At 34.2% G+C, this 27,024-nt stretch overlaps 2 protein-coding genes across 5 annotated transcripts in view; one reads left to right on the top strand and one right to left on the bottom strand.

Moving 5' to 3' along the window:
* The window catches only part of SYCP2 (synaptonemal complex protein 2), a 38,071-nt gene extending 15,695 nt beyond the window's left edge, over positions 1-22,376 (top strand). Inside the window, exons 20-45 of the mRNA XM_068912342.1 lie at positions 645-740; positions 884-953; positions 1,056-1,113; positions 1,909-2,045; positions 2,383-2,495; positions 2,901-3,016; positions 4,110-4,146; positions 4,860-4,924; positions 5,032-5,089; positions 5,701-5,756; positions 6,308-6,356; positions 6,464-6,638; positions 7,014-7,075; positions 9,438-9,617; positions 10,379-10,568; positions 10,997-11,247; positions 12,603-12,779; positions 13,532-13,622; positions 14,243-14,404; positions 14,749-14,876; positions 15,477-15,571; positions 15,653-15,752; positions 16,523-16,581; positions 16,908-16,986; positions 17,442-17,498; positions 17,824-22,376. Of these exons, the coding sequence (XP_068768443.1) occupies positions 645-740; positions 884-953; positions 1,056-1,113; positions 1,909-2,045; positions 2,383-2,495; positions 2,901-3,016; positions 4,110-4,146; positions 4,860-4,924; positions 5,032-5,089; positions 5,701-5,756; positions 6,308-6,356; positions 6,464-6,638; positions 7,014-7,075; positions 9,438-9,617; positions 10,379-10,568; positions 10,997-11,247; positions 12,603-12,779; positions 13,532-13,622; positions 14,243-14,404; positions 14,749-14,876; positions 15,477-15,571; positions 15,653-15,752; positions 16,523-16,581; positions 16,908-16,986; positions 17,442-17,498; positions 17,824-17,895 (2,733 nt within the window). The 3' untranslated portion in view covers positions 17,896-22,376. The remainder of the gene's footprint in view (positions 1-644; positions 741-883; positions 954-1,055; positions 1,114-1,908; positions 2,046-2,382; positions 2,496-2,900; positions 3,017-4,109; positions 4,147-4,859; positions 4,925-5,031; positions 5,090-5,700; positions 5,757-6,307; positions 6,357-6,463; positions 6,639-7,013; positions 7,076-9,437; positions 9,618-10,378; positions 10,569-10,996; positions 11,248-12,602; positions 12,780-13,531; positions 13,623-14,242; positions 14,405-14,748; positions 14,877-15,476; positions 15,572-15,652; positions 15,753-16,522; positions 16,582-16,907; positions 16,987-17,441; positions 17,499-17,823) is intronic.
* Positions 22,377-22,872: 496 nt separating this feature from the next.
* The window catches only part of PHACTR3 (phosphatase and actin regulator 3), a 115,492-nt gene continuing 111,340 nt past the window's right edge, over positions 22,873-27,024 (bottom strand). For all 4 annotated transcript variants that reach the window (XM_068912343.1, XM_068912345.1, XM_068912344.1 and 1 more), the window contains exons 11-13: positions 26,603-26,743; positions 25,153-25,229; positions 22,873-23,474 (exon numbers count right to left, since the gene is read on the bottom strand). In XM_068912343.1, the coding sequence (XP_068768444.1) occupies positions 23,459-23,474; positions 25,153-25,229; positions 26,603-26,743 (234 nt within the window). In that variant the 3' untranslated portion in view covers positions 22,873-23,458. The remainder of the gene's footprint in view (positions 23,475-25,152; positions 25,230-26,602; positions 26,744-27,024) is intronic.

The following is a 27,024-nucleotide window of genomic DNA, read 5'->3' as shown; positions in this document are numbered from 1 at the left end:
AATATTTTCTTGTCCTCTGGATTTCAGATTTAATCTGTCTGTAGTCAGACTGAGTCTTACAAAATTAGCCAGAATTTACGGTCAGTCATCAGTATTGACCCCCAAGGTTAGCTTGCTTCTACTGACAACCACGGTTCTTCTTCCCTGCACAATTTCATAATGGTGTGTGCATGGAATATCAAATTCATTTTGCAGTGTTGAAGTACTTTTAAAGAATATATAATACAGTCAACGGTAGTTGAGAAATTCTAAATGTCTTCAGCATTTATACGCTCATTGGTTTTTAGTACACTTTTTGATCAGTGCATTCACTGAACTCTAACAAAGCTGCGTAGGTGTCACTGAATAACTGCAACTTGAGTATTCGTTTTTTTATGGTTGTTGTCGTCCTGTTCTGGTTCAACAAAGACTTCAAACTCGCACTTTGATTTTATTTCTATTTCCAACTGTCTTTAGGGGTCAAATTCAGGACAAATCCCTGATTATTGGATTCTGAAACACTTTTCTTGGTATTACCATGCTTTAGAAAAAGGCTGTAATACATAAAATATGTAGTTTAGATTGCTTCATTATTTAATACAAAAAGTTTACTACTTTGCCTTTATGAATTGTAAATGTCACTTGTTACTTATTGCCCTCTTTAGGGTAGACAGAGATGTGCGCTAGACAATGAATGTTGTGAAACAAAACAGAATACCGGGAAGTCAAAAATCCAAAATGAGACAAAACTACCTGAAAAGGTATCAAAGTCAGTACTTCTGTGAACTGAAAAAATAATTTTGTATTTTATTAGGGAAAATACAAGCTTTAGAAGTTATACTGTGTATAGTCCTCTGCCAATACGTTTGTTTTTTTTTTTTATGTTGTCCTACTGTGTTTGTAGCAAGTGTGTGATGAAGTTTTAGAAATGCTGCATGAGGCAGAATATGAGGCCAGTCAAAAGCAAACTTTAGGCAAGTAACTTTGCAAGCATTGATAGTCCTTATTTAATTTTTTTTAACTTTTGTCAATTTCTTTTGTAATAATGATTGATACCAAATTAATATCTCATTTAGATGAAGTATTAGATATTGTTCCTGATTCTCAGCCAGTAGGGAGAAACAACAAATCTTTGTAAGTATTGGAAAAGAATCCAAAGTAACTGCTGTTATAATAAATAGTTCATTTTTGAGAGCAGTATGTTCAAGTCTTGCCAGAGTTGAAATTGTGATATATAATTTTAGAAAATTCCAGAATTTGATTATCTTGTCTTTCCTGACAGCGGTATTGAGAATTGTTGGCTATGTAAGTGAGGTCACTTTATTATGTGGGTGTGTGTGTGCTTGTTTTCATTTTAAATCTATGGCACCAAAATTGCCCTGTTCATATGGCTGATAAAACTACTTCATGAATAAGGCTTTTCTGTGGTCTTATAAACAGATTCACTAATTTAATAATTCCTCGATGGTTACAAAAACAGTGCTTGTTAACAAGAGCAGAGCAGGAGTTAAGTTCAAGCAAGGTTTTGTAGTAACAAGCAGAGTAATTCTTTCAGATGACATCAGAAAACAAAATACAAATGGCACGTGGGTTTATATGTAAGTGAACTGTGCTGTAAAAAAGGAGTGCAAATGTCATCTATTTGTAGTTCCTATAGACACATCAGAGGCATACAGCTAGGGTTAACTTGAATGATGGCCCTAGGAAACTGGTGCCTTTTAGAAACTGACTTAAAAATATAAATTTTTTTATTTGCTTAAGGCTTGCCGTTTTACAATGTCTTGGTTAATTGAAGAACGGTAGCAGGCTTAGATAGCAGCATAACATGTATTGGTGTCCACTAGCTATCTATTTTGTGATTCAAGGTTATTGTAATTAAGATTCACTTTCTGCAATTTGTTGTTAATAAGATGGTATTATTTTTGTTAGATTGCCTGGTCTTTTGGAAAGCTCTTTTGATGCAATAAAAACGTGGAAAAAAAGAACGTGCTCTGTTCCTGAGAATAATATAACAACCTGTGACAAGCAAAAGCTAAATCCATCATCAGGACATACATCCCATCCAGGTTATGTTTCTGTCTTTTTAATTGTTAATGCTAAAAATGTTTCAGATGAGTTTTTAACCCAGTCCTTTTTTTCTCCACGTATTAGTTTCTATTCTTTGTAAAAGAGCTGTGAAACAATAAGATTTTTATTCAGTTTTTGGAAGTAGCTAGAAAAACAAAGAAATAGGAAAACAGAAGGGGGGGGAAAAAAAAGAATTTGATATAATGAGGGAGGAACATCACAAAATACTGAGTGGGCAGTCAAACAATATTAAACATTTTGAACAGAAAGCGTTAAGTACAGAAGGGAATGATATTTCGACTACTGCTGAAACATAATTTAAAACATCTCTTTCAGCCAGAGTGTCTGAAACATCTGTGAATTCTGATTTTACGAAATACAAGGATACAAAAGAGGAAGCTGATGTTTTCTTTAGAAAAGAGACTGCAAATCATAAGCAATCAAAGATGGTGAGAGTTTCTTACCTCCACTTGTTTCACTTGGGATTAAAGAAATTGCCAAATTTTCAGTATGTCAAAATTCTGAAGATATATTTTACTTTTATTTACTCAGAAACTTATTTGACATTGAGTTTCCACTAATATAGAGTGAATTAAATAATGCCAAGTATAACTTTACTTTTTCCCTGACCTGTTTAAGATCGCCTCTCCAAAAAAAAAAAAAAAAAGCTAAACTGCTTATTTTATTTTCCCTTCTATTGCCCATAGAGTGAGCAGTGATTCCCAAAGAAATATGATTTAGTGCTTCTATAGGACTGTTTAGTGAAATTAGGTGATTTTTGGGAAAGTGCAGTTCTGTTGCAACTTTTTCCTTCTATTGAGTGGGTTCAGAGTCTTAACCAAATATTGTTACAGAAAACAAATACAAAAGAAATGAAAGAAGCAACAAAATTACTAATTAGTAACATCAGTGACAGATATAAACAAAAGACTGATAAAAGCAAATCAAGAGACTCATCAGGTTATAACAGGTAAGATGTGAACTGTTTACTCTTGTCCTTATTCTTTTTGTGTTTGTGCATGTGGCTTGGTATATGATTTACTCTTCTATCTAGAGGTATTTCACGTTTTGCTTTCATCTGAATTGTTTGTTCACTTCTGGTAAACCTCGTTGTACCGAAGTGTAGGAGACTAGTAGTCTGCTTAATAGTCCAGATGGCTGAGATCCCTGCAGGGGCTGTCAGAAGTTCTGTTCAGTGTTCTTTCACTCATCCCACTCACTGATAGTGTTTTTCGTGGGAAGAATTTAGCTGGGACACTTGATAGGTCAATACTGCACAGTGAGTGCAGCAATGAGGATGTGTCCATCCTCTCGTTTTAACTCCAAGTTCAAACTTATCATCATCTGATGATCCAAAGTTCTTAGCTCTTGCCTCCTTGAAGAGTTGACTGGTAGAGTGTTTAACAAATTCTTAAAGAAAAGAAAACGGTTTTGCCTTACAGGAACGGATTCTCTGAGATACTCTGTACATACAGTTTTCACACATTCTCCTTCACGGTTTGATTGTAAATGGATGCAAAAGACTGGAGCGGCTGTTAGACCACTCCACCTTTTAAGCTCTTTGGATAGGGATTCGAAGACATGCAGGACATGCAGTGTAGCTGTGTGATGTGGGATTAATTTTTCTAGAGCACAAAAATGAAAGGGCTTGAACTCATGAGTGCTTCTGAAAAATCCCTGTTAAGCCACTTGTTCTTGTACTGCAACACCTGACTACCTATTAAATTTGTCTTCAGGTGCTTTTTTTTTTTTTTTTTTTTTTTTAAACCTTTTAGCGTTTGGGTATAGTAGAGGGAAAAATTAGATGAACTTGAATTAGTTTGGACTCGTATGAGTTGTTTTGAAAAATCAGTTAAACAGTATTGAAATGTGAAAAGGCATTTTTATCATGTAAAGTCAAAGCAGAAAACCTTGGGAGTTTAATACTTAAGGTTTCGTTTTTAGGCTACGTTATCAACAGAAGGATAATTATTTTTTATAAGGCTTTTATTTATATAAGCAGTATTTTAATGTATATATTCTAATTACTGTTTAACAAAAAGGTGTTTTTTTTTTTTTTTTAGACCGCATTTACATAAGTCCCATTTCAGTGTCTATAAGGTATACTTAAATTATTGCTTTTGTTAGAGTTTTTCTTCTGTATCGGAAATATGCAAAAATACTTCACAAATGCTGGAATGTGAAAAGTAAAAATATGGTAGCAGCTAGTGGATGTAAAGCAAAAAATTAATATCACCGAATGCTAAATATTTCTGTAGAAGTTATTGTTAAATCTGACATAAGGTGTATATATACTCAAAATATTTTATATTTTTATACGTACTTATTTTTGTTGTCTGGAATAATATTTATATGAGCACCTATTAGTGAGAGAAACCCAAATTAATTCCTAGTTACATACTGTATAATTAAATCTGTTTACTTATGAGTATGGCGTCTTTCCTTTTGAATATAGCAATACTAAATACTTAGGAGAAAGATAATGTCGTAAACAAACTGGACTAAATGAGACTATAGAATCCTTAAATGGCATATAGCCATGGCACAGAGATTAGTCCTAATACAGGTGGGGGAAAAAAATTCCATGAGTTTTTTAACATCCTTAAAGGATGAAAATTTACATCTCACATTTATTTTCTACCAGCTCTTGTCCTCTTTTGCCATACTGTATTATTGATAATCAAGTGTGAGAGAGTCTGAACATCAGCTAGTTTTTTCTTATGTTTATGCAGAAAAACTTGCTTTTTGAGATGGCAGTATGTATGAATGCATAGTGCAACTCTAATGTTGAGTAACTTTTGATTTATGTATAGGAAAAAGTTCAGAACAGAAACCTGAAAACTACTACTTTTCTTAATATAACTGCAGGTCATGTTGTGTGAGTAGCTGAAACAATTTCAAACCAAATTTTCAATTATCCTTATTCAACTTTGAGGTATGTTCATTAATTCGCTCACAAAATTGTTCTCTGTGCCTGTTTCATAGGGATGATGTCTACAACTTTAACATCAGTGGATGTGAAGAGCCTACAATAAAGCTTGGAGTAAGAATTGTAACTAAAAGTAATATGTATGATAGAATATAAAGGAGGTCCATGAACTTAAAATGCTGTCTACTAAAAGTAACACAATGAAAGAAGTGGGGTGAGGGGAACAGAGGTTTTGTCATTTCCTTGGCTTGTGTATTTAAATAGCTCCATAATTTTCAAATGTATAATGATATACGCTCTCCTAAGGTTGTGACCATTTAAATCTTTTACAATGTTTTCCTGAACTAAGAAAAAAAGAGCATATGTTAGGAGTAACATAGATCTATTATCCTAGAAGCAGTAAAAATTGCCTTACCTCCTCCTTCTAAAGACATCTCTGCTCAGATGTTAAAATGAAAATATAGCAAAGATCAAAAGACAGAGTTGTGGTTTGTATTGCTGAGAAGAGCTCGTTGAGTGGAAGATGACGGTGGGCAAGGTGATTGGGAACTGATCTGTTAAGTTTGAGATCGGAAAGCTTCAGTTCATTCCTGTTGGTTTTTACTATCAGCTCTTCTCTTAAATAATTTCTAAGATAGAAATTGGCCATTATTCTAAGTTTGTTTAAAGGATAACTTGAATGAAAATTTTTAGTTGTTTCTCACTTACTTTTTACATTTTTTCAGGTCCAAGAATTGCATGTTACTGAACTGAGTGTTAATACAAATCCAGCCAAAAAGGGGTAGGGGTATTATATTGTGTCCTAGTCCTCTCTGACTGTCATACAGAACAATACCCACCCCGTATTCCCTTGCGTTTCATTATGCCAGTCGAGGGAATTTGAGTGACGGCAAAGTCAAGATGCTATCACTTTCTCAAGCTATTAAACGTAATTGCTGTGGTATCCTGGGCTATTTCAAAGATTTTCTGTGGGAAACTTATCCCTAACCTGATAAAAATGAAATGGTTTGTTTTATGAAGATGACAGCTTTAGTTCTCTTCATGGAATGCTACAGGGATATAACCTCTTGAAAATAGGGGATTATTTTTTTGTTAACAACCAGCCTGCAAGAGGACAGTTGTATTGTTACTATGTGCCCTTGCTTGTCTCTGTGGTCCTTTAGGATTTAAGGTGAGCAGATATTTGCAAAATGGATATGAGAACAAAAGTGGATAGATTTCTTTAAATCCTTAATCCACATATATGAGTAGCAGAAATGTTTAGAAAAAATGTTTTAACAGTTTTGATGTATTCTTCAAAGTTTTTGTTGTTGTTGTTGTTTTTTAATTAAGGAATCCAGATGAAAGTAAAATTAACACTGCAGTGAAAGGAGAGAAAAAAGTAAGGCTTAGATTTTTGTGGGTCAGTTTACCTGCTCTTCCTGCCTTTAAATACCACATGTATAAGTGAAAGGTATATTCTGAAATGAACTTTTTTGGTTCTTACAGACTAGAAACATTCAAAACAAGAAGCATCTCTTCAGTGACACAGACACAGACTACAGAGGTGATGACAGCAAGACAGACATTAGTTGGTTACAAGAATCAAATAGAAAATCTAAACCCCAGTTAATTGATTACAGTAGAAGTAAAAACTTAGGGAAATCTGTGAGCACGAAAAAAAGTAAGCTATATTTTCGTATTCCTTTAAGAATGCTACATTAAATTTATCCAGTTATTAACTGTACAGTGCATAGTGTGCTGTTAATATGTAGTATGGTTTTGTTGTCTCATCTCCAAACACAAGGAATTTTAAAATTAGTTTTCCTAATCATTTATGAATGTTAATTTCCAAAAAAATTTGTGTTATCAATGTGGAAAATTATTGGGGGCGAGGGAATGAGGTGGTGGTTTTAAGAAAAAGCGTTTACTTTTTACATGCACTGAAAGCAGTTTACTGAATCAGTAGGTTTGTAATTCCATAATCTCACTGCTACAATTGTAAATGTCAAACATCTGACTATTACACTGCTGCTTCTAATACTGTTTATTGAAACAGCAGGTAAATTCTCTGAACCTGCATGCCAGATGGATTCACCTAAAGGAGAAAATAAGAAAAAGGTAACTATAAACTTGCACTTTAACTCATAACAGATATTCAAAGTAACTTACCACAGAAACTTTTTGTTAATTATTTTGCGTAAATACATGCAAATTCTCCACGCTTATTTCCAAAATCGTGTACTAAATCCAGTTAGTTCTTTTCAGGTAGTATATTCTTTTTTTATGTAGTGTTTAGCTAGTATTTCAGTGATAGTACTACCTGTGAGTTAGAACGATTATTGCACTTTGATGCTTCTGTAAGTTTTATTATTTAAAATTATTGATCATGACTATTTACTGCTTAAGAGCCATCTGCTCTGTTGAATATGCCATTAACTTTTCAGTGAAGATTTTAATGCGGGTAATATGCTTAACTGCATTTTAATAGCTTTTAAACTATAATTTCTTTTAATGAGTATAGTTAACAGGTACTACAACTCTGAAAAGAAAAACGTTAAGGATTGTATTAATAAAGATAATTGCAAAATATTGTAAGTCTGTTGAAGTTGGGTATAATAAATAAGTGATTATGAACATCGTAATGGAAGATGCTTGTAGATGGTTGTAAGCCACAGTTTAAGAATAAATGAAAAACAACCTCCTCAAAAGTCTCTTAGCTTTATAGTACTTATTCAAATCTGTTTAATGTTAGTAACTTAAAACTAAAACTATTTATATGCACTCAGTATAAATTGTGACTATGAAGATATGATCACTGTGTGTCGGTATTGATGGTGGTGTCTAGTCGACTTAAATCAAAACAAAAGAGGATTTCAGACACCTGAGTACCCAATATCGATTTAGTCTGCTTACTAAATGTGTCTCTTAATATTGAATTTCCCAAGATCTACTCATGTGTGCTCGAAGTGCCTGTTTTGAAGAGGTAGGGTTCCACTGCTGCATAGGTTTAGGTAGGCAGCAGCAGAACCCTGGGAAGTTGCTAACGGCCTGACAGAGAAGATGAGCAGGCTAGGAGGCATATGTTTTGTGTTGAGCACTTTCAGAAAGTAGGAGGCAAGAAGTTTAATCCCTCCTAGTCTGAGAGACTTTATACTCAAATCTTTTAACCTCAGGTCCCTGAGGTACTTTCGATGAGAATGTACTTTGCTTCCTTTCTGAAAGCTGACTGCTGCATAGAGAAATTGGCAGCAGTTATGATGTAGAAGGGGGAGAGAGAAAGGAACTGATTCTAGCCTAGTCACTAAGGTAATCAGTTTGGAGGAGACAATCAAGAATGCTGGTTTCTGCTCACTAGGCAGGGTTTTTTTTTAGTTTTGTTCTATTGGACTGCAGTCCAATTACAGTCTAATGTAAACGTACTCCTATTTTATAGAGCAGGGTTTGGTAATCCACTTCAGCTTTACTCCAGCTGAAAGCTGGCCTTTACTTTGACTGTTCACCTTTTGTTGACTCTTGCGTTCCTGAGCGCACTGTCGAATCTACACTAAGAATCTTCCCAGGATGCTTAAGAGGCTGATGGTTGGGCACTCTGTTGAGCTTTGGCAAAGTTTAAATTTTGCAGGCTGAGAAAGACTTAAAATACAAATCTTAAATCTCTCATGTTGTTATGCAGGAGGCAGGGAATGCTCCTGCTATTCCTGCCGCCTCACCTTTGTGGTATTGATGCAAGTACTTAACGTTTCTTGCTGTTCCCTTCAGCAGTCTGTGGAAGGAGGTGCTCGTCTAGGATAAACTGTATAGACTGCATTACCTCTCAGAGGTCTTTAGGAGGCTGATCTTTCCATCAATTTAGACGCCTCTTTGGAGAGACCTAGATATTCTCCTGCTGAGCTTGCATGCATTATATGTAGATGAATTTTTGCCTTTTCAGGCAAAATGAATTTCATCTGGAGCAGGGCAAAATTAAATGAGGAATTCATATTTGTATGCTTAGTCCAGCATTGAAAAGCTTCAGGGCTTTTGAAGAACTGCCAACAGAGATTCATGGAAATACTTGTACCATAATCCTATTTTATACTTTGTGATCAACTCTGACATAATCATTTGTTGTTTTTTTGGTTTTTTTTTTTTTACCTTTTACTTACCACAACTGCCATTTCTGTTTGTTTAATTTCCTAGTCTAATTTGTTTTAATCTGGAGAATAAGGAACACAACGTTTTCACTAAAGAATTAACCCATAGTTTTTGAGCCATTCAGTTTTACTTGCTGTATTTTTTCCCTTGTGTAAGTCCGTTAAACTCAGTGCAAATACACTGCAGTAATATTTGATCTTCTCTATTATCTAATAAACACAAGAATTGAAAATAATATGTTTAGTTGTTTTGAAATACTGAATTTCAAGTAATTAAACAGAGTTACCTGCCATTTATTCTTGTAGTTATTCTGATATAAATTGAAGATGTTTTTATTCTTCCAAAGATAACCAAATGTAAAAAACAGAGTTCCGGAACCGATGAAATGATAGAACAAACCACCAGGCCAAAACGACCTCGAAGAGCTGCATTAGCAAAAAATTACAAAGAACCTTCAAGTTCAGAGTCAGAGAGTGAAAGGAAGTCTTCAGCATGTACTTCTAAGAAAGAGAAATCAAAAGCACAGGTAAATGGTTGCACTGTATTCCTAAAAACTCACTTCGGCAGTGTTTTCTGAAATTTATTCTGAAATTTGGTACTCTTCAATTTGAGTGCTCAGCATGAACAAGTTGAGCTGAATTTGCTTTAGTATTTACAGTTTCTAGTACCCTTCATTTTAATTATGAGTAATTACCTGCTAGAGAAAACCAGTCTTAAATAATAGTCTAAAGTATAATAGTATTTCTGTTTCTATTTGTGAAATTTATTCTGCTCCAAAGAGCTACTGTGTCCTTTGTTTAAAAAACTTTGAGGATGTCTATGCTAATGGGAGATTTTAGTCAATCTGTGTTCTTTGAGATGATGATGTGATTTTTGATAACGCTATGCCTGTTCTGTGTAAAAAGAAAATATTGACTTCAGAGAAGATGAATGTATTTTGTTTTGTTTTTTATAAACTAAGCAATTACTTAGGATGCTAAAATAATATATATGGAATATATATGGAAAAGTCTGTAAACTTCTCTCATTAAATTCTGAAGCACCGGTAATCGTCTCCAACAGTAAAGAAATCCATAAGAGTAGAAATTTGGGTACTGAATTATACAAATTAAATGCTTATTAACATTAGAACATCAGCTCTCCTTGGGAATTTAAATACTTCTAATGATCTTCCTTTTTGGGGCCTTCTGTTTGTTCAACTGTACATGTAGATAATACATTCTTTACCTATTTATACCCTTTTGTATCGTTGAAAGTAACGTTTTTATAAATGTTGTATTTTAATAGGAACATATAAATGGACAAAACAAAGATAATAGTCAGCAGAAGGAACTGCAGGATGTTATATCTGTGGAGCCAAAAAAGAGAGCAGCAGCATTTATTAAATCAAAGGATTCTGCAAACCAAAAAGAATTTGAAATGCCTTCATCTGAAAGTCCTGCCTCTTTTGAGGCAATGAGATGTATGTGTTTTGATGGTAATTTTTAGAAATATTGTATAGGAAGTTGGAGGTTAAATGAGGATTATCACAGTAATATAAGTTTATATTTAGTTCATGCATTTAAAATATGAAATAGCCCATAATTCAATGTGTATACTACGTAATTTAAGAAAACGTGTTAAGAGATCACTAAAGTTTTTATAGGTTTGTACAGTTATTTGACATCAGCGTAGTAGGGCATTGCAGTGTGTAGGTGAGAGTAGGCTGTTAAAAGCTGCTAAAGTATTGTAGAGGGTGCAAACAGTTTTAAGTATGGCAAGAATAATAACACCATTCGGTAGAGTCAAATTTTGCCCATCTGAGACTTGTAAATGCCTAGAGTAGGGATGATTAGCAATACGGAGCTTTAACATACTATTTTTCCTTTCATTCCTCATGCTCACAGTTAAGCAACTGTTTTCTAGGTGCCGAAAGAATATCGGAGGGAGATTTTACTCAAGAGCGTATTTCTAGTGAAAGATCACCTGGGCTTCAGGAGTCAACACCAGAAAAAACGGAAACCTTAAACTTTGGGAATGGAATCTCTCCCAGCAATCTCTGTCCACAAAAAAGGAATATTCAAGCTATTCGTCTAAATCAGTCCCCTGATGCTGTTGATAAAAAGTTAACATTTGGAAATAAAACTTTCTCATCGGTTTTAACTGCAGCATCTTTGGTAAGACTCTAAAGCTATTCTGCTATTATTTCAGCATTTATATTATTTTAAATGAAGTTGTTCCATTTAGCTGAGTCTTGAAATACCTTTTTTGAAGTATTTTTTTAGCCAAAACTGATTTGAATTTATGAACAGTCGATGATAATTACTCGCTTTGTTTAATATAATATTGGTCTGACTGCTCTGCAAGAAATGGTCTGTTAGTCCGAGTCATTTGCTCAGGAGATGGTAGTTACGTGATGAAAAAGGTTCTTTCACTGATACATATAGCACATTTTTATCAAAATGGAAGCAAGCAAAAAGTCAGCTTTGTATGAAATATCCATAAGGCAAACTTTTCAATTCTATCCAGTCAAGAACACTTGGTCATGATTAAGGAAATAAATAGTGATGTTATTTTATAAACCAAGGGGAAATAGAAAACGCTTTTCCCCACCATGATGTGTTTATATTTATTTCTAATAAACAGAATGGCCATTCACTTGCATATATTTTTTCCTGTGGGACTGTGTTAGCTGAAAATACCCTGTATGTTTTATAAGCATCTTAAGCTAGAAAGGAACCATGAGTTCCACCCGTATACCGCGTATAACCCAAGTGGTGTTTTCAAATTTTTACTTGCTGTAAAAGTGTCAGGTTTGTACTTCTCAACGCTTTGTGATTACTGTTGGTTGAGTTGCACCAACGGAAGCTTGTAAATTATATGGGGATTTTAGGTGGTCTGCTAAAGCTAGGATAATCGGAAAGTGCTTGGAATTGGTTTCCCCCATCCCTCTCCATCCTTATAGCAGTAGAGCTCTGAATACCATGTTTGCTTCACTGGTCTCTTCTTGAATGATTTGTATCACAGACAGGGAGCATTAGAGTACATGTAAAGTTTTCAAAAACAAACTTTGCAAAGTAGGATTTATATTTCTAAAAATAAATTTGGATAGTATGTGTAGGTCTTTTGAAGCTTCTCTCATAATGGCATGAGCTAACTAGAAATTGTGTGAATACTGCTGTGTAGCATGAATCCTGAATGGAATTTTCAAAAGGGCTTAAATCAGAATTCACTTGGAATTTCTGCAGACAGGAAAAAAAGCTTTGGCAGTGTGCCCCATGCTAATTCTTGGACAGTATTCAATAGTGGGACAACTTTGTGGAAATGTATCTTTTTTACCTCATAATTTCAAAGAATTCTAAGTATTTTTTTCTTCTTTTCATGTTAAGTGTGCATCTTTTTTTTTTTCTTGCAGCTACTATTTTTAATCTTTCAGTTAAACACAATAGTTAATTATTCTTTGGTCTGTTAACTCTAGTAAACTCTTGTACATCTCTTTTCAATAATGATTTTGTTGTTCATTAATTTTTAGCTCAGCTTAACTCCAGTAACCACATATAAAACTCTCAGTGGAAAACATGCAGGTGGATCTGTATCTGAAACATGTGATGCTAATGAAGATTCAAGTCTTAGACACTGCTCTTCAGAGAAACTTTCTGTTGAAGGAAAACTACAAGATATCACTAAACCTATCATCAAAAGTAAAGAAGTACGTTACTACTTCCCTCCCACCTCTGAAAAGAGCTGCAGCTCTTCGTGCATTTTATTCACTTTACACGTGGTGTCATTATCTTATATTTTATATTAAATTTATCTTACATTTATCCTAATTTATATTTATATCTTGTATTATTATAAATATATCTTGCATATCTTAATATTTATCTTGTGGCTATAAAGAAGGAGTTGTGTCTCAACAAGGCCAGTTATAATTAATATCTTAACAAAGAAAGGTTGATAAATATTTTCATGTGTACTCTTAATAATAAACAAAACAGCTTTCACAAATCGAAGAATTGTGACATTTGCATGCAGAAGTTATTAAGGTGCAAATGTGCCCGAATAGTTTTGGCATTAAAGTACTTCTTAGTATAGCAACTATTGTAGTATTGGCAAATAAAGTGCTGTGTACCGTCAAACCAGTTCTCACGAATATTTATTCTAGCAAAAGCACTGGTGACTCCTTTAAGGAATATTTTTATTTTTGCACTAAAACTAAGAAGCAGGTGGACTTTATTGGTCATTTGACTTCTTGCTGTCATTACTTATTAATAGGATTTGTTCTTTTTTCTTTTACCTAGTGAGATTATGCGTTTTGAATAAAATCCATGAAACTTTTCCTTGCTATGCTTGTGTTCATGTTTGTAGATTAAAGAAAAGCAACATAAACGTGGATTTCTGATGAAGTCTTCTAAAGCGCGTATTATTTTTGAAACTAATATACATCGACCTTTCTTATAGGATTGTTTGCCACCATCTCCATTATCCATTTCCAGTGGAAGTAAAGCACAGTCCTGGTGTGAAGAACCTTGTGACCCCATACATGAGTCTGGTACAAACATTTAATTTAAGACAAAAGACTTCCTAAGCGTGTCTGTAACATTTTATAAAAGCATTTCTCTGCCATACAAATATAGCTCAAGTCCTTGAATCCTATTCTCTTCCATATTACTCAATTTCATTTTTTCACTTTCATTATTACTCAATTTTTATTCCTTTTCTAATTTAATACTGTTAATGTTTTTGCACTGCTTTAAATACTCTATTTAGTCTACAGAAACTGAAAATCTGGCTCTAAAATACAGTTGTTCTCTAAGGAAGAACTAGACCAAGAAACGCTCCCACTGATACTGAAAGAGTGGGAAATGGGATTATTGGGAAAATAGGGCTTGGTATGAATGTTTTTATTCAGGGAGTCAGTCTTGCATGAAGCAGAAAGACTTTTGCATTCCACTGAAATCCTGTTGTTCATTTACATCAAGTACTCATACCTATTCTGCATGCCCTCTATAAATGCAACGTTCATTAATTTTTGTATGGTTCTGGAACTCTAAAACCAGAACACATGCTCCTAGAGTTTTGATCTGAAGGGAAAATAATCTCCTCTTTATCTTTCAATGGTATTGTTTTAAATAATCCTAAAATTTAACATCATCTTCATGTTCATTAAAGGACCAACTATACATACATTTCTCAAACGAAGGTACCAGAGTGGTACAGACAGCAATTCTGATGAAGCAGAAACAAGCAAGGAGGAGGAAAAGAAAGGAATCAGAACAGCAAAGCTGCTACCTAGAAAATTATTTAAGCCAGATGATGATACCACTTACAGAAGTTAGTTGTGGAGTTAAAGTTGATATTTAAGTACACTTGTGCAAAAGTTTAAAATAGCAATTTAAAAGTATTAATAAAAAAAAGTAACCATAAAAAGCATTTTACATGTTTTAAAAAAGTATATAAGTACTAGAGCTTTAGAAACTGTCTCCATTTAAAAACTCAAAAATGTGATGTGAAAATAGAAACAGGTCTCAGCCATTTAACTGATGAAACTACATTACAATAGCTGATCAAGGCCCCTGTTGTAACTACAGACAAGGTGCTTTTATGTATGATATTGCTACTTTTTAATACTGAATTGTGACTTTTTTTTTTTACCTCCCTCCCTCCCCCCCCCCCAGTGTCTGAAAGCATATCTACTCTATCTGTAAATGATCTGTCTGTTTTGGATGGAGAGATCTGGGAACCTGGTTGTTCAACTATCAGTATATGTCAGAAGCTCCAAGCAGAATTTACTAGGAAAATCCAGGCAAGCTATTTCACGTAAAATAGTAATTGTGTGGGGGGGTACATATGAATGGTAACTTGTATTACACTACAGAATTTGCTTAAAAGAACGTGGAAATAGCTGAGTGCATAGAAGCTTAAGAAATTACATACTTAAGGTTGATTTAAAGACTTTTTCAAATCCTTTATGTCCTTAACTACATAATCACTTACTCTTTCTTCGGACATCTGCCTTATTTTTTATCTTGTCTTGTGAGGAAACAAACTTGCGAATGTAACTTATTTACAAAAAGGGAAGTATGAGCCTAAATAATGCTTTCACTCATGTAAGACAGATGCAGTCACATATCACTTACTAGATTTCCTGAAATCAGAGAGAGTATACATCAGTTTTTCAAATAATCTATATTCTGTTTAAAGTAAGTAGAATTTTGACCAAAATATGGAATCAGTTATTAATGTCATTTAATAAATAGCTTTTTTTAAAGTATAAGGCGATAATGTAATAAAGATTGGTTTTGCTCAGTGTACTGTCTGTGATACGAAATAATCGTTTAATATATAACAGGTTTTTCTTAAAGTGAAAATAATCTGAAACTAATACCAAAACATATTCCCCTAGAGCCGTTCGAGGAAAATGGATCATTTTACTAAGCAATCGTTAAGAGCTGCCCACCAGCATTTGGCAACCATGACTTATCAGCTCCATGAATGCAGGTCTGTAACAAAAGATATACTTTTAAACACATTTTAAATGTAACAAATACATTCTAAATGTAACTTATTTTGTTTTGATAGGATCAGGCAGCTGGACAAATTTCATTTTGCTATTGTTGAGGAACTTGAGAATTTTGAGAAAGATTCTCAGTCTTTGAAAAATATGGAAAAAGAATTCTCGGTTTGTACTTTAATTATTTTGTAATGAGGGAAAAACGAATTGTTATAGTGGGATTCTCTTTTCATATAATCTTTAATCAGAGTTGTTAATTAAAAAATGCATTTATCTTCATAAAGCCATACATTAGGTATACATAGCATACATATATACACTAGGTTCAATTTTAAATAGTTTATTTCTGATGTCAAGCTTGGCTTATGCCATGCCCCTAGAATGTCTAGATCACCATTGTGTATTTCTCTTTTTAGACTAAACTAGTACTTTTAATGGTCTGGTTACACCACTTCACGAATCTTTTTTCATCCGACCTTTATTTTTTCAGGAATACCATGTAGGCATTTGAAACTGATTTGCTCTGTGTTTGAAGACCAGTCAGTTGACCTTATATATCTGCTACTTGCTATAAAGTAAAATCAGTCTACAAATACTCCTGTCAGCACAGAACTGGATTGTTTTCTCTCTCTCTCTCTCTCGAGGCGTGGCTTGATTTTTATTTTAACCACACTTAAACTATACGGAAAGTCTGATAAAATGTCATGGGTGTTCTGTTCCATGGTTTTGAAACTGTTATGCAGAACAGATTTTTAGTGAAACTTGTTCCCTGAAAACAGACCTTCTGAAGTTCCTTGTCCTGCCCAACTAGATTTTTCTCCTGGGCTCCCCCCGCCCCCTTTTTTTTTTGTAGGTTAATTTATTCATATGGGATATTAGTTTCAGTTCAGAAAATCTTGTTTCCTGCTGATTTTCTTCTGTTTATATTTTTATTCTAGAATTTTTGGAAAAAACATGCACATACTTTTAGTACGTACATGAAAAATGAGCAACAGAGGTTAGTAGGCTTCATTAATGCTGGTTTTAGGTTTTCATTCTGTGTTCATTCAAGGTACGAGTTAGGCCAAATAATATTCTCTATGTGATTGTTCTCTTCCATAAAAGAGTTAGCTTTTATCATCTAATGAATATTATGTGATCGTAAAAAATGTAATTGGTATCCATCTAAGTGTCTGCACATCTACTGCAATATTCCGAAGCAATACTGACCATGGTATTTACCCATGCTTTTAAGTACGAATACACTACAAATGAAGGGATACATGTTATGCATGGAATGTTTATATGTAGTAAAGTAGTTTAAACTGCATTTTGTTTCTCTAGAATTCAGATTCTTAAAACTTCATTTGAAAAAAACATCTACCACACTGTTGACTATGAGGAACATATCTTTACTTCTGAGGTATGGCAAGCCTCCATTTCTTTATTGGTTTTGATCATTTTTTATTTTCTTTTATGCCAACAGATGTATTAACTTTTTTTTTCCCCAAAGAAAGTCTTTATCCCCAGCGTTATATTAATATAATGTAGATATTTCTGTGGTTTTTATGATCATAAAATATCCGTTAATGTAGCAGTATTCAGTCCTTTATGGCTAAATTTCACCCGTTAGAAGATGTGTTCAGTTATTTAGAAAATTGCTGCAAGGTTTATACTACATTCTGTAACTTTGTTTACCAGTGTTAATCATCCAAGAAAGAACAAATTAGATGCAGCCTCTCTTTCCTCAGGCTGGTGCATGCTTGTGCATCTCTTTATTTGTCAGTAATAAACCATTTGGGATGTAATTGCCTTCTTGGGAATGTGTTACTGATTGTGAACAGGGAAAAAGCAGTCAGTATAAGTATATTTTTATAGATGCATCTGATGAAAGAAGACATGAAAGGACTTCAAGAGAAACTTCTTAAAGAAATGGTAAATTAAGTTGTCTTCGTTTTTATTTATTATTTTTTAAATAGGCATAGATGTTTGCACATTGACTTACTAAAAATTAATTTCTCATACACTATCAAAAGTGCAACTGAGATAAAATGCAATTATCACTGACATTTTATACTTTAAAGAGAAAATTAAAATAGATACAGATATATTAGTTCTGGGTCTTAATATGCTAACTATTAAGATAGAAAGGAAAAGTACTATACTTCAAGTATGTTTAAAAATAACATACAGTACGCTAGAATTATAATACTTAAAGGATTTTATTTAAAGTGTGTGACATGTAATGCTTTTTGCACAGCAAGAAGAGGAACTCGTTAACGTTCGCAGAGGATTGCAGGCGCTATTTCTATCAGAAGACAGAAAATTCTAATGTCATGATTTCCGATCCTTTTTTGAAGTTTAAGGTGAATATAAACACACTTTTTAAATGTAAACTTCAACAACTAGGGTGGGTTTTTTGTTGTTTTTTTGTTTTTTATACTCAAAGCAAGCTATTAGAACGGACGCATGTTTTCCTCAATGAGATTAAAATCTTTTGTAGATAAGAGTTCTTCCTCTATTAGAGAGATTTGGTATTATTTTACTGAATACGCTAAAATGCAATATGTAAATTTTTAGCACAGGGCTATTTTTGAAGGAGTCATTATTTTAGGTGATTTAACTGACTTTAGGTGGCTTTAGGTGATTTAACTGACTTTCAGAGAGAAATAGCCACTTCCACTCTATGTTTTGAGTCTGTGTATACAAAAGACCTCTTTTGTCTGATCCAGAATATAATCATAAATTACTTATGGATCAAATAGCAGGTCTGAGAGCTCTAACCTATTAATTGGTGGTATTAGACTTCAGTAGGAGTTTCTAACAGAAAATAAAATTGTAAAGAGGTATGGTTGAACTGTGTTGCAAATATTTGTATTAAATGTTTCAGGAAAAAATAGATATTGTCCATCTCGTTTTTACAAAACAATGTCAATACCATTTTGTTTTAAATCAGTAATAGATTTTCTGTGACTAGAATGCAAAAATGTATTTCTAGCGAGTACTTCATGTAAGACAACAGCTGGCAAGATCGCCTTATATCTGTAGCTTGGAAGTATATGCTACATACTAATATCATCTATTCTATGTATCTAGAGTTCAGAAGATTTTCTGTGAGAACTACCTGTGAGTCATAATTTACTCTTCACCATTGCTGCCATGTAGTAACTAGGATGTTTCCTCTGAATATCTTAAGACGTGCAATATACATGCAACATTTCTCTTAATTTTCTTTTTTACATTAGAAAAACTCAAACAACTTTGTATTTTAAAGTTCCTAAGCAATCTTTTAGTCTTGATTTGCAATCCTGCAAATACGCTTTAAATTCTTCAGGTCTAGAACAATACCTTTAATATTTTTCAGTTAAGTTCTGTTATAGAAATGGAGGGCAGAGGGATTTACAGCTGATCAAGGGACAGTAATGGTTGGAGAGACTAACTCATAGAATGTGTGCGTTTTAAGCTTGTCTGCATAATCAGATGCAGAGCTGCCTGTTTAGCACAGCCCTGACTCCAGGTAAACAACCCAGCATCTTAGTAGCTTGAGCTCAGGACTACCCTAACAAAGCTTTTAAAGTGAGCCTGAAGAGGGTGCTGCACGCTCGTCTGTAGCTCATTTTATGACCACAGAGGTCTCTAAATAATATATTATCCAACTTTGAACTAACAGTTCCTCTCAACTCAGTTTTGTTATAGCTCTTATTTTTTCATTCCATTTTATCACTTATTTTGACATTTGGTTGTCTTTAACATCATGTATACTTCTCTCTGTCATTTTTTCCATTAGCCCCTCTACCCTCAGGACTTTTCTGTTTTTCCTCAATTTCCTTTCTGCGTTCCTAATACGGCTTTTCTTTATCAATGCAGGGGCCTTTGCTTTGTTCTCTACTTTTTGTTTTGTGTCATCTCTTTTATTGAAACTGTTGTCAGTCTTTATTTCCTCAAAACTTTCCTATATTTTCATTCCAGCTAATTCTGAACACAGCTATTATGTGATACGGCTATTGTCTAATATTTTTGAGAAAGTCTATCGCACTGGCTTTCATCCTTGTATAATATTTTCTGGTAGTTTCTGACTTCTCTCAAACCTAGTATACCTTTTTTTTTTTTCCAAAATGTTTATCCAGTAGAAATTCCCTGCTGAACCTAACCACTGTCTGCATCTTTGGTGATACTTAGCAGTTGCCCTTTCTTAATTCTTTGTTGGCTTGCCCATGCAATTTCTCTGTCCCGCACATGGCCCATAAATCATTGAGATGTCCTTCATTATTTTTGGTAGTGCCCATTTCATAAAGTTTATTTTCAGATAGGAAAAACTGCATGATTTTAAAATGCAGTTTTAAGGAAAAAGAAAACCTGACGGAGTTCCTTGTAGAAAAGGGGAAATATTGCTGATTTCAGAATTAGCCTTTTATCTTTGAACTGTATTACTTCATTTATAAATTACAATGCTGCAAATTTAAAAAAAAGAAAAAAAAGGAAGGTCTGTAGTTATAGATTACAGTCTGAATTCAGCACTCACTGAGTAACCTAGTGTCTTTCCAAAGTTGGCCTCACTTTGAGCAGGGGATTGGATCCAGTGACCTCCAGAGGTCCTTTCCTACCTAAATCTGTGATTTTATATGAAAAATTACTTTTATCTTATTCAACATACCATCTTTAAAAAGCAACTTCTTAGATCAGAAGTGGCTGTGACATTTTCTTCCCATGCGCACTGACCCAAGAGTTGTGAGCATGTGAGAACCGCACATCAGATGTAGAATGCAAAGTAACTGATGTTCTTATGCTTAATTGATGGGAAATGGATCATTGTAAACAAAAATAGCTGGAAATGCAAATTGTTTCTTATGAACTTGAGCTTCAAAACCACAAGGCCATGTTTTCTCTAGGCATGACTGTTGAAACTGGCAGAAAATAATTTGGTCTGCTCATTCAGCTACGTATATGCCGTTTGTACGCTTCTAATTTTTTTTTCTGATTTTTTTTTTGAGCCTGTGATCACTTATCTTCTCCACTAGATGGACCTCATGAGACGTTAGATATCTTACTGCTTTAATTGAATTGTTCAACTGTATATGAGATACTATTTTCCCTTAACTATGCAAGATGGACTACGAGACTCAAGTTCTTTCCTTAATGTTGAGGGTATACTGGAAAAGTAATAAAACTGCTATTTTTATCAAGGGCATGCAATTGCACTGTCCTTCCATCAGTGTTTACCCTAACTCCTTTAACTGCTAAAAGTTAGAACATTGGCCAGTTACAATGAAGTTTAACACAACTGAAAACCTGAAAACTACTGGAGGGTAGTGTTCACAAAGGCACATTTTAGCACAGGGAGATTACCCATTTTTTAATCTGTGGATGGGAGACCTCAGGGGACATTCAAAGCAGACAAAGTGATATGAATTATGCACTCCAGGAGTGTTTCTTCGTCCTTTGGGTAAAGAACAGCATAGGGAGAACAGCTAATGATACCTTCAGTGAATACCGCCCAAATTTCCAGTGGTAAGCCAGCACAATATGTGACACCCAGTGACTGCATGCAGTCCCCAAACTACTCGATTACCTTGCCACTAGTAAGCTGGTACTAGCCAGCTGTCAATGACCATGTGTGGCTCTGAAGCAGCCACACTTTTCTATCTCTTACCAGACTGAAGTAGAAAGAAGGCTAAGATTCTCGTGAAGGAGGGAGAGCTTGAGGACAAAGCTAAGCATATTGCTGTATAACTACAAGTTGGTTAAGTCATATTAGTAACACAGCTCACAGGCCTCATTTAGAATTTTTTTTAAAAACTGCTTTTGCTATAAGTTACCCTAAAAATATTTTTGTTTACTATATTCTTTCAGTATTGTTTTAATGTATCTTATACAACGCTTTTATTATCAGTGCAAGTCTATGCATCACTGCTAAATTTAAGTACTAGCTCCATGGATTATATGGCCAGTTAGTTTGTAGTTAGCAATAGGTCATCTACCTTTCCCAGACTAAAAAAATGTTATTCTGCTAAAGAAATTTTTCTCTGCTTTCTCTTTACCCTTTTTGTACATATTACACCTGGGGTATCATTATATTATTGTTTAAAATTAATAAATGTTTTATTAATAGTCAATTTTGTAAATAGATGTAATAAACAGTATGTTGAAATGCCAGTTATGATGTTACATATTTCTGTGAAAAAGTCAACAAGTTATAAAATTGCAGTAAGTAGAAAAGAAAATCTTTGGATCGAGTAATTGGGTAATTCAAGTCTTAAACTGATATTCACGTAAGTCGAACAAAGTTGTACAAAATTGCAGCTAGCTAGAGGGCAAGCTAAACCATAAATGTCACTGGTGCTGGGCAACACACCTGCTGTGATTCCCCAGTTTCTTCTACAGTTGTCCTTATTTTCAGTATCGCTCTGTACATTCTTACTTTCTGCTTTTATATATTAGTTTTATCCAAAGTTTAGCACTGTATTTGTTATTTCATTCCAACACCAAGCAGAAGAGAATCAAAAGTTAGTGCAACCACTGTTTGTATTGATTCTGTTCACCATCTTGCAGCAATTTAGTAAGAGTCTCTACAAATAATTTTACATACCTGTTTCTTGATTGTTTTCATGCTTCTTAGAGATCCTTTCAGCAAAGAAAGGAAGAGAGAGAGCGCCTTTGTAAAATTTTACTGTTGAAAGACTTTTAAAATGATACTATTTGGAACTCTTGCAGAGAATTTTTTCCTTATAAGTGTGTGCGCCATTTTATCGCTGTCCCATCAGGCACAGTTACCAATTATTAGTATATTTTTTCTATGCTTTTTTCTTCTAGTAATATTTTGGGCAGAACACTTGGATGCTCCTGGATGTCAAGCATTATTAGAATATCCTGCTTTACCTTTTTTCTCAACAAATTCTATTTGCTTGTTGCTATCACATAGTAACTCTTTTCTTCTTACTTTCAAGAAATCCTTCAACTGTATATACATTTTAACTATTAAAAATGTAGAAATTTGTTTGCTAAACATGAAAATACATTTTTACCTTAATAGTTTATTCATGGTTGTCACATGTAGTAGTTTTTGATGAGAATGACAGTGAACTTACTTGTCATTCTTTAGAGGGCCAGATCCTTAACTAGTATAGAATGACAATCAAGTTATGCTGTTAGGATCTGGTCCAAAACATCAGTATTTCACAGGATGGGAATCCTTATTTATTCTTTTGAAGACTCTCTGTGTTGGTAAAGAAGCAATATGATCTGGTGCATAACAATCGCAATCTCTTCCCTTCCCAACAGTCCCTGGAAAAAAAGAGCTTTAAGAAACATGTTCATTTCCTGCAATAAGTAGTCATTTAATTAAAGAACAAAAGTAACAGGAATCAAAAATGCTTGCAGCTGTGTTTGTTAGACATTATATAAAAAAGAATGAAATTATAATACATTAAATTAGTTTTTAGAACATGAACTTAAGTGTTTTACAAACTAATTGTGGTAAGTTCAAAATGTCTTGTCAACATAATACTGAATGACAGTGTGTCATGTCCATTTATGTCAGAGGCCTTGGAATGGTAAAGCCTGTACATGCACAACATCTCCTTTTCCAAGATAGACTGCAAAACAGTTTAAAACAAGTGTTAAAGGAGAGTAGTAGGTTCCTTCAAGTAGCTTTACTTCAATCTTTTCCAGCAGATCCTCCCACTCCACAGGCCATCACTCTTCTGGCTTCAGAGTGAAGTACGTCCTCTGGTGTTTCCATCTGCGAGTGCTGCAGAGATTTCATCTGCAGAGTCCTTCTTTCACATAAACATAAAGGTATCCTGGACTGAACTTTAGGGAAACACTTCTATATTCCCTGATGTGTGTTCAGCAGCAATATCAAAAAGTAAAGACAGATTCTTCTCAGAAGAAAATTTCTATGGCCTGTGAAATCTAGGACAAATGAAGAGGCATTTTCAAACCATTTTGTGAAATTTTCAAAAAAAAATGGAATTTTTAAAAGCAGTTAATGTTACATTTAAAAAAAAAAAAAGAGCTTGTTTAAGTAAGCATTCTGTTTAAATGTGTGTTAATAGTATTGAAGAATATTAGCAACTTTAGGCCTTAATTTTTATTAATATAAATTTCCACTTGTATGCCACAGCTATAGTGCAGTTACAGTCCCGATGTTCCCGTCTAATCGGTTTGCAGTTACTTTAGAGCGCAAATGCAACCACATGTGTGGGGTTTTTTTGTTTGTTTGTTTGTTTTAGGAATTAGGCCACAGTTTTTCACTGTTGTTAATACTAATCTTTATTGTGCCATGATCTTGTTATTTTATAAGAATTACGCAGTGTTGAGCTGATGCTTTGCAAAACATGAAGTGCTGTTGGTTTAATATATATTTGTTCTTCAGTTCTGTCTGGAACAAATACACTGTTGCTCTGTAGGCTGGTTCTCCTGGCTGAGATATGTAATTAAAGTCTCAACGTTTGTAATGTCCTAGCACTAATTGTGAATTGTGAGGCTGTTTAATTCTAATATCCAGACCAAATTCCAAAACGTGTTATTTTAATCTGCTTAATTAAACTCCTCAAGTAATTTCAATTAGATAAGGCACCTTTCACTTCTGCACTTAATCTGCAGCCGCCCATTTTTTTTTCTGTATTTCTTTCTTTCAGTGTAGTGATGTTTTGTCCTAAACATTGAGCCTGAGCCCTGTAATGTCAAAAGAACTGGGACAACCACATGAACAATCTAGAGTTATATAGTCGTAACATTTGGATCAACATACATTGCGTTTATGACTCAAGGTTATTTGCCTAGATCATCCTTTCGTTGAGCATCCAAAGCTCCATTAGAATGAAATTCATTCCGTGTTCAGAAACGAACATGGAAATAGGGCCCCAGGCATGGTTGAGCCTTCTAGAACATGAGACTGGCACATGAGGCTTTCTGCAAGCACTAGATTCATACCCACGCTCATGCTGGCCCAGCCACTCAGAGAGCAACAAGCATCCCAGCCAGTATTCTCTCTTGACTTCTCTGCTAGACTGCTATTAAGTGTGTTTTGCAGGGTTGCACTCCTTCCAGTAGCAACAGGACTGACGTTCAGGTGACACTGAAATCTACAGGCTGAATGCACTAGACCAAATCTATTGTGTATTTACTTACAGGTGGTGTGTAGCTCTTATTACAGTACGAAGAATTTTCATGAGGCTTCAGTTGCTTAGCACTGAAGTTGCAATGTTTGTGATCCTGAGACTGCACACTCATGCGTGTTTAACTGAAGTATCTTCATATAGTATAGTAAGTTATTCATCTGCTTTAAACCACATCATGTGTTTTCTGTGTTACGTCCTACATTTAATTTTTTGTTACAGCTTTTAAATCCTATTTAAGTATGCTGATTGATGTTTTTGAGAAGGTGTGCGGGTTTCTTAGTAGATGCTAATCTAAGCAAAGCAATTCAGAAATTCGGAATGGAGAGAGAAATGCTTCTATTTTCTTTTAAAGTAAAGCTTCCTGTGCATATTCTGCTCCCACTTCCACATGTGAGAACCAAATCTGCAGATTCAGGACTCGGTCTGTTTGTTAGCAAGCAATGGAAATAAACAGCTGGAAAACTTACCTTGTCAAATGTTTGCTTGATGCATGTACTTCCATTTCATTACTTTTGTATTCATTTAGCTCTTTACGAATTGCTGCCTAGAAATTTAAAATAAAAGAGTTAACAAATAATTTTGTATTTATAAAACCAGACTTGCAGAGCAGAATAGGAGTTTTGTAAAGTAGAAATAGTAGGTACTGGCCACAGTAAGGCATACAATGACCAGTGGCGACACTGAAAATTTAGGTTATATGGATTGCTGATATGATGCTATTCATCAGTCATTGCTGATTGCTGACGCAATCACTTCTGCCTAAAGCAATTTTGAAAGGGGTGTAAAACCACAGTGCTTATTGTCTTGCATTTAATAAGATTACAGTTAAAATTTAGTAAAGATCAAGAAAGATTGCCTAGAAAGTAATTGACTTTTATACAATTTTCAGGGCATATCATTTCTGAATAAAAATCAGACTGTGTTTGCCTTATCACAACTTGCGGATATCTGGCCAGAATTTGTTGTCACCTATATCCATAGGATTGCAGTCATAAGGGAATATATTTTCTCTTTTGATGGATAATCCCATAAAATTCAGGGCTATAAAAATGAGATCATTGTTATTTTAAATGACAACTGCTAGCAAACAGGAACATACACTGGGTTGCTTTCACAGATTCTTAAATGTTTGATACTTTGTAATTTAGCTACCTAAAATTATGAGACTGCTACAAAAGTTCATATTTCATATCAGAGATTTGGCTTGTTAAAAAAGGTGTTTGATTTCCACATCTCAAAACAAAGCAGTAAGTAATCCAGTCCTGCATTTGCCATTTTATCCAGTAATTATCTTGCTATCCCTGCTTGTTCTGCTTGCTGCAGTCATGAAACTTCAAAACTTCTTACTCAGCAACTGTTCCAGGTAGAATCATCCTGAACGATTTTTCTTACTACCCAAACACCTAAATGTGAAAGTTAAATTAGTATGCAAATCAGCTCTGCGATGGAGGAGAACAAAATGCATATGGGATCTTATAAATCCTTAAGCATTTATAAGAAACGTAGCAGAGGATATATTTGCGTGTTTGGAAACATAGTGGAGGATATTTGTATGGTTGAGGCAAAATTTCCACTCTGAGCATGAACGTTAATGGCATGCTAACTGGAAACATTTCTGAGTTGCAGCCTAAAGCTTTAAGAAAATTGTCTTGCATATTTTTTATATCAATTGATCCACTGCATAAAAGCCTCATAGGACTAGATAGGCATTTTATGTATATTACCATTTTTAAGAGAGCATGCCTTCGTCCATGCTGTTGGTGATTAACAACCAATCATAACATTTACAGAGGTTAAATGTCCCAGCTATTAATACAACATAATATTGTTTAATTACACTGTTTACAGAATCTGATGTATCATTATATAAAAAGCAAGTAGAAAGCAATGATTTTTTCATTTAAATTATGTCAATACCTTATCTGCTGCTGAGAGTCTTGTCCATGGTTTATCTGCTCGTCTGTCATAGTCCTGTGCTTTAGCTACTTCCACATAATCACTGAATCGAATCAGGATTTTTCTGTCCCTTAGTTCATCAACTGTAGGTCTCTGGTTTAGCTGTATTAAGTAGTTTTGTAGAATAAAATTAATGTTAATAACAAACATTTCAATAAAGTGTGCAATATTTATTTTGTATAGATTAAAAAAAATTGATAAATTCCAGGGAAATATTCAGCCCTTCGGCGTATCATTGGGAGAGTAATAAGGATTTAAATGGAGTTGAGGGCTAATGCACAGTATCTCTATAATGGACTAAGGAGGAAAGTATTTGAACATGGAAATTGGTAAAAATGCTATTGCAGCATGTAAAGGAGTCATAATGAACTACACTGTAGGGG

This window comes from Struthio camelus, chromosome 18 (genome assembly GCF_040807025.1).
Source record: "Struthio camelus isolate bStrCam1 chromosome 18, bStrCam1.hap1, whole genome shotgun sequence".
NCBI classification, from domain to species: Eukaryota; Metazoa; Chordata; class Aves; order Struthioniformes; family Struthionidae; genus Struthio; species Struthio camelus.
Note: the sequence above shows the minus strand (reverse complement) of the source record. Positions and strands in the feature narration are given on the sequence as shown.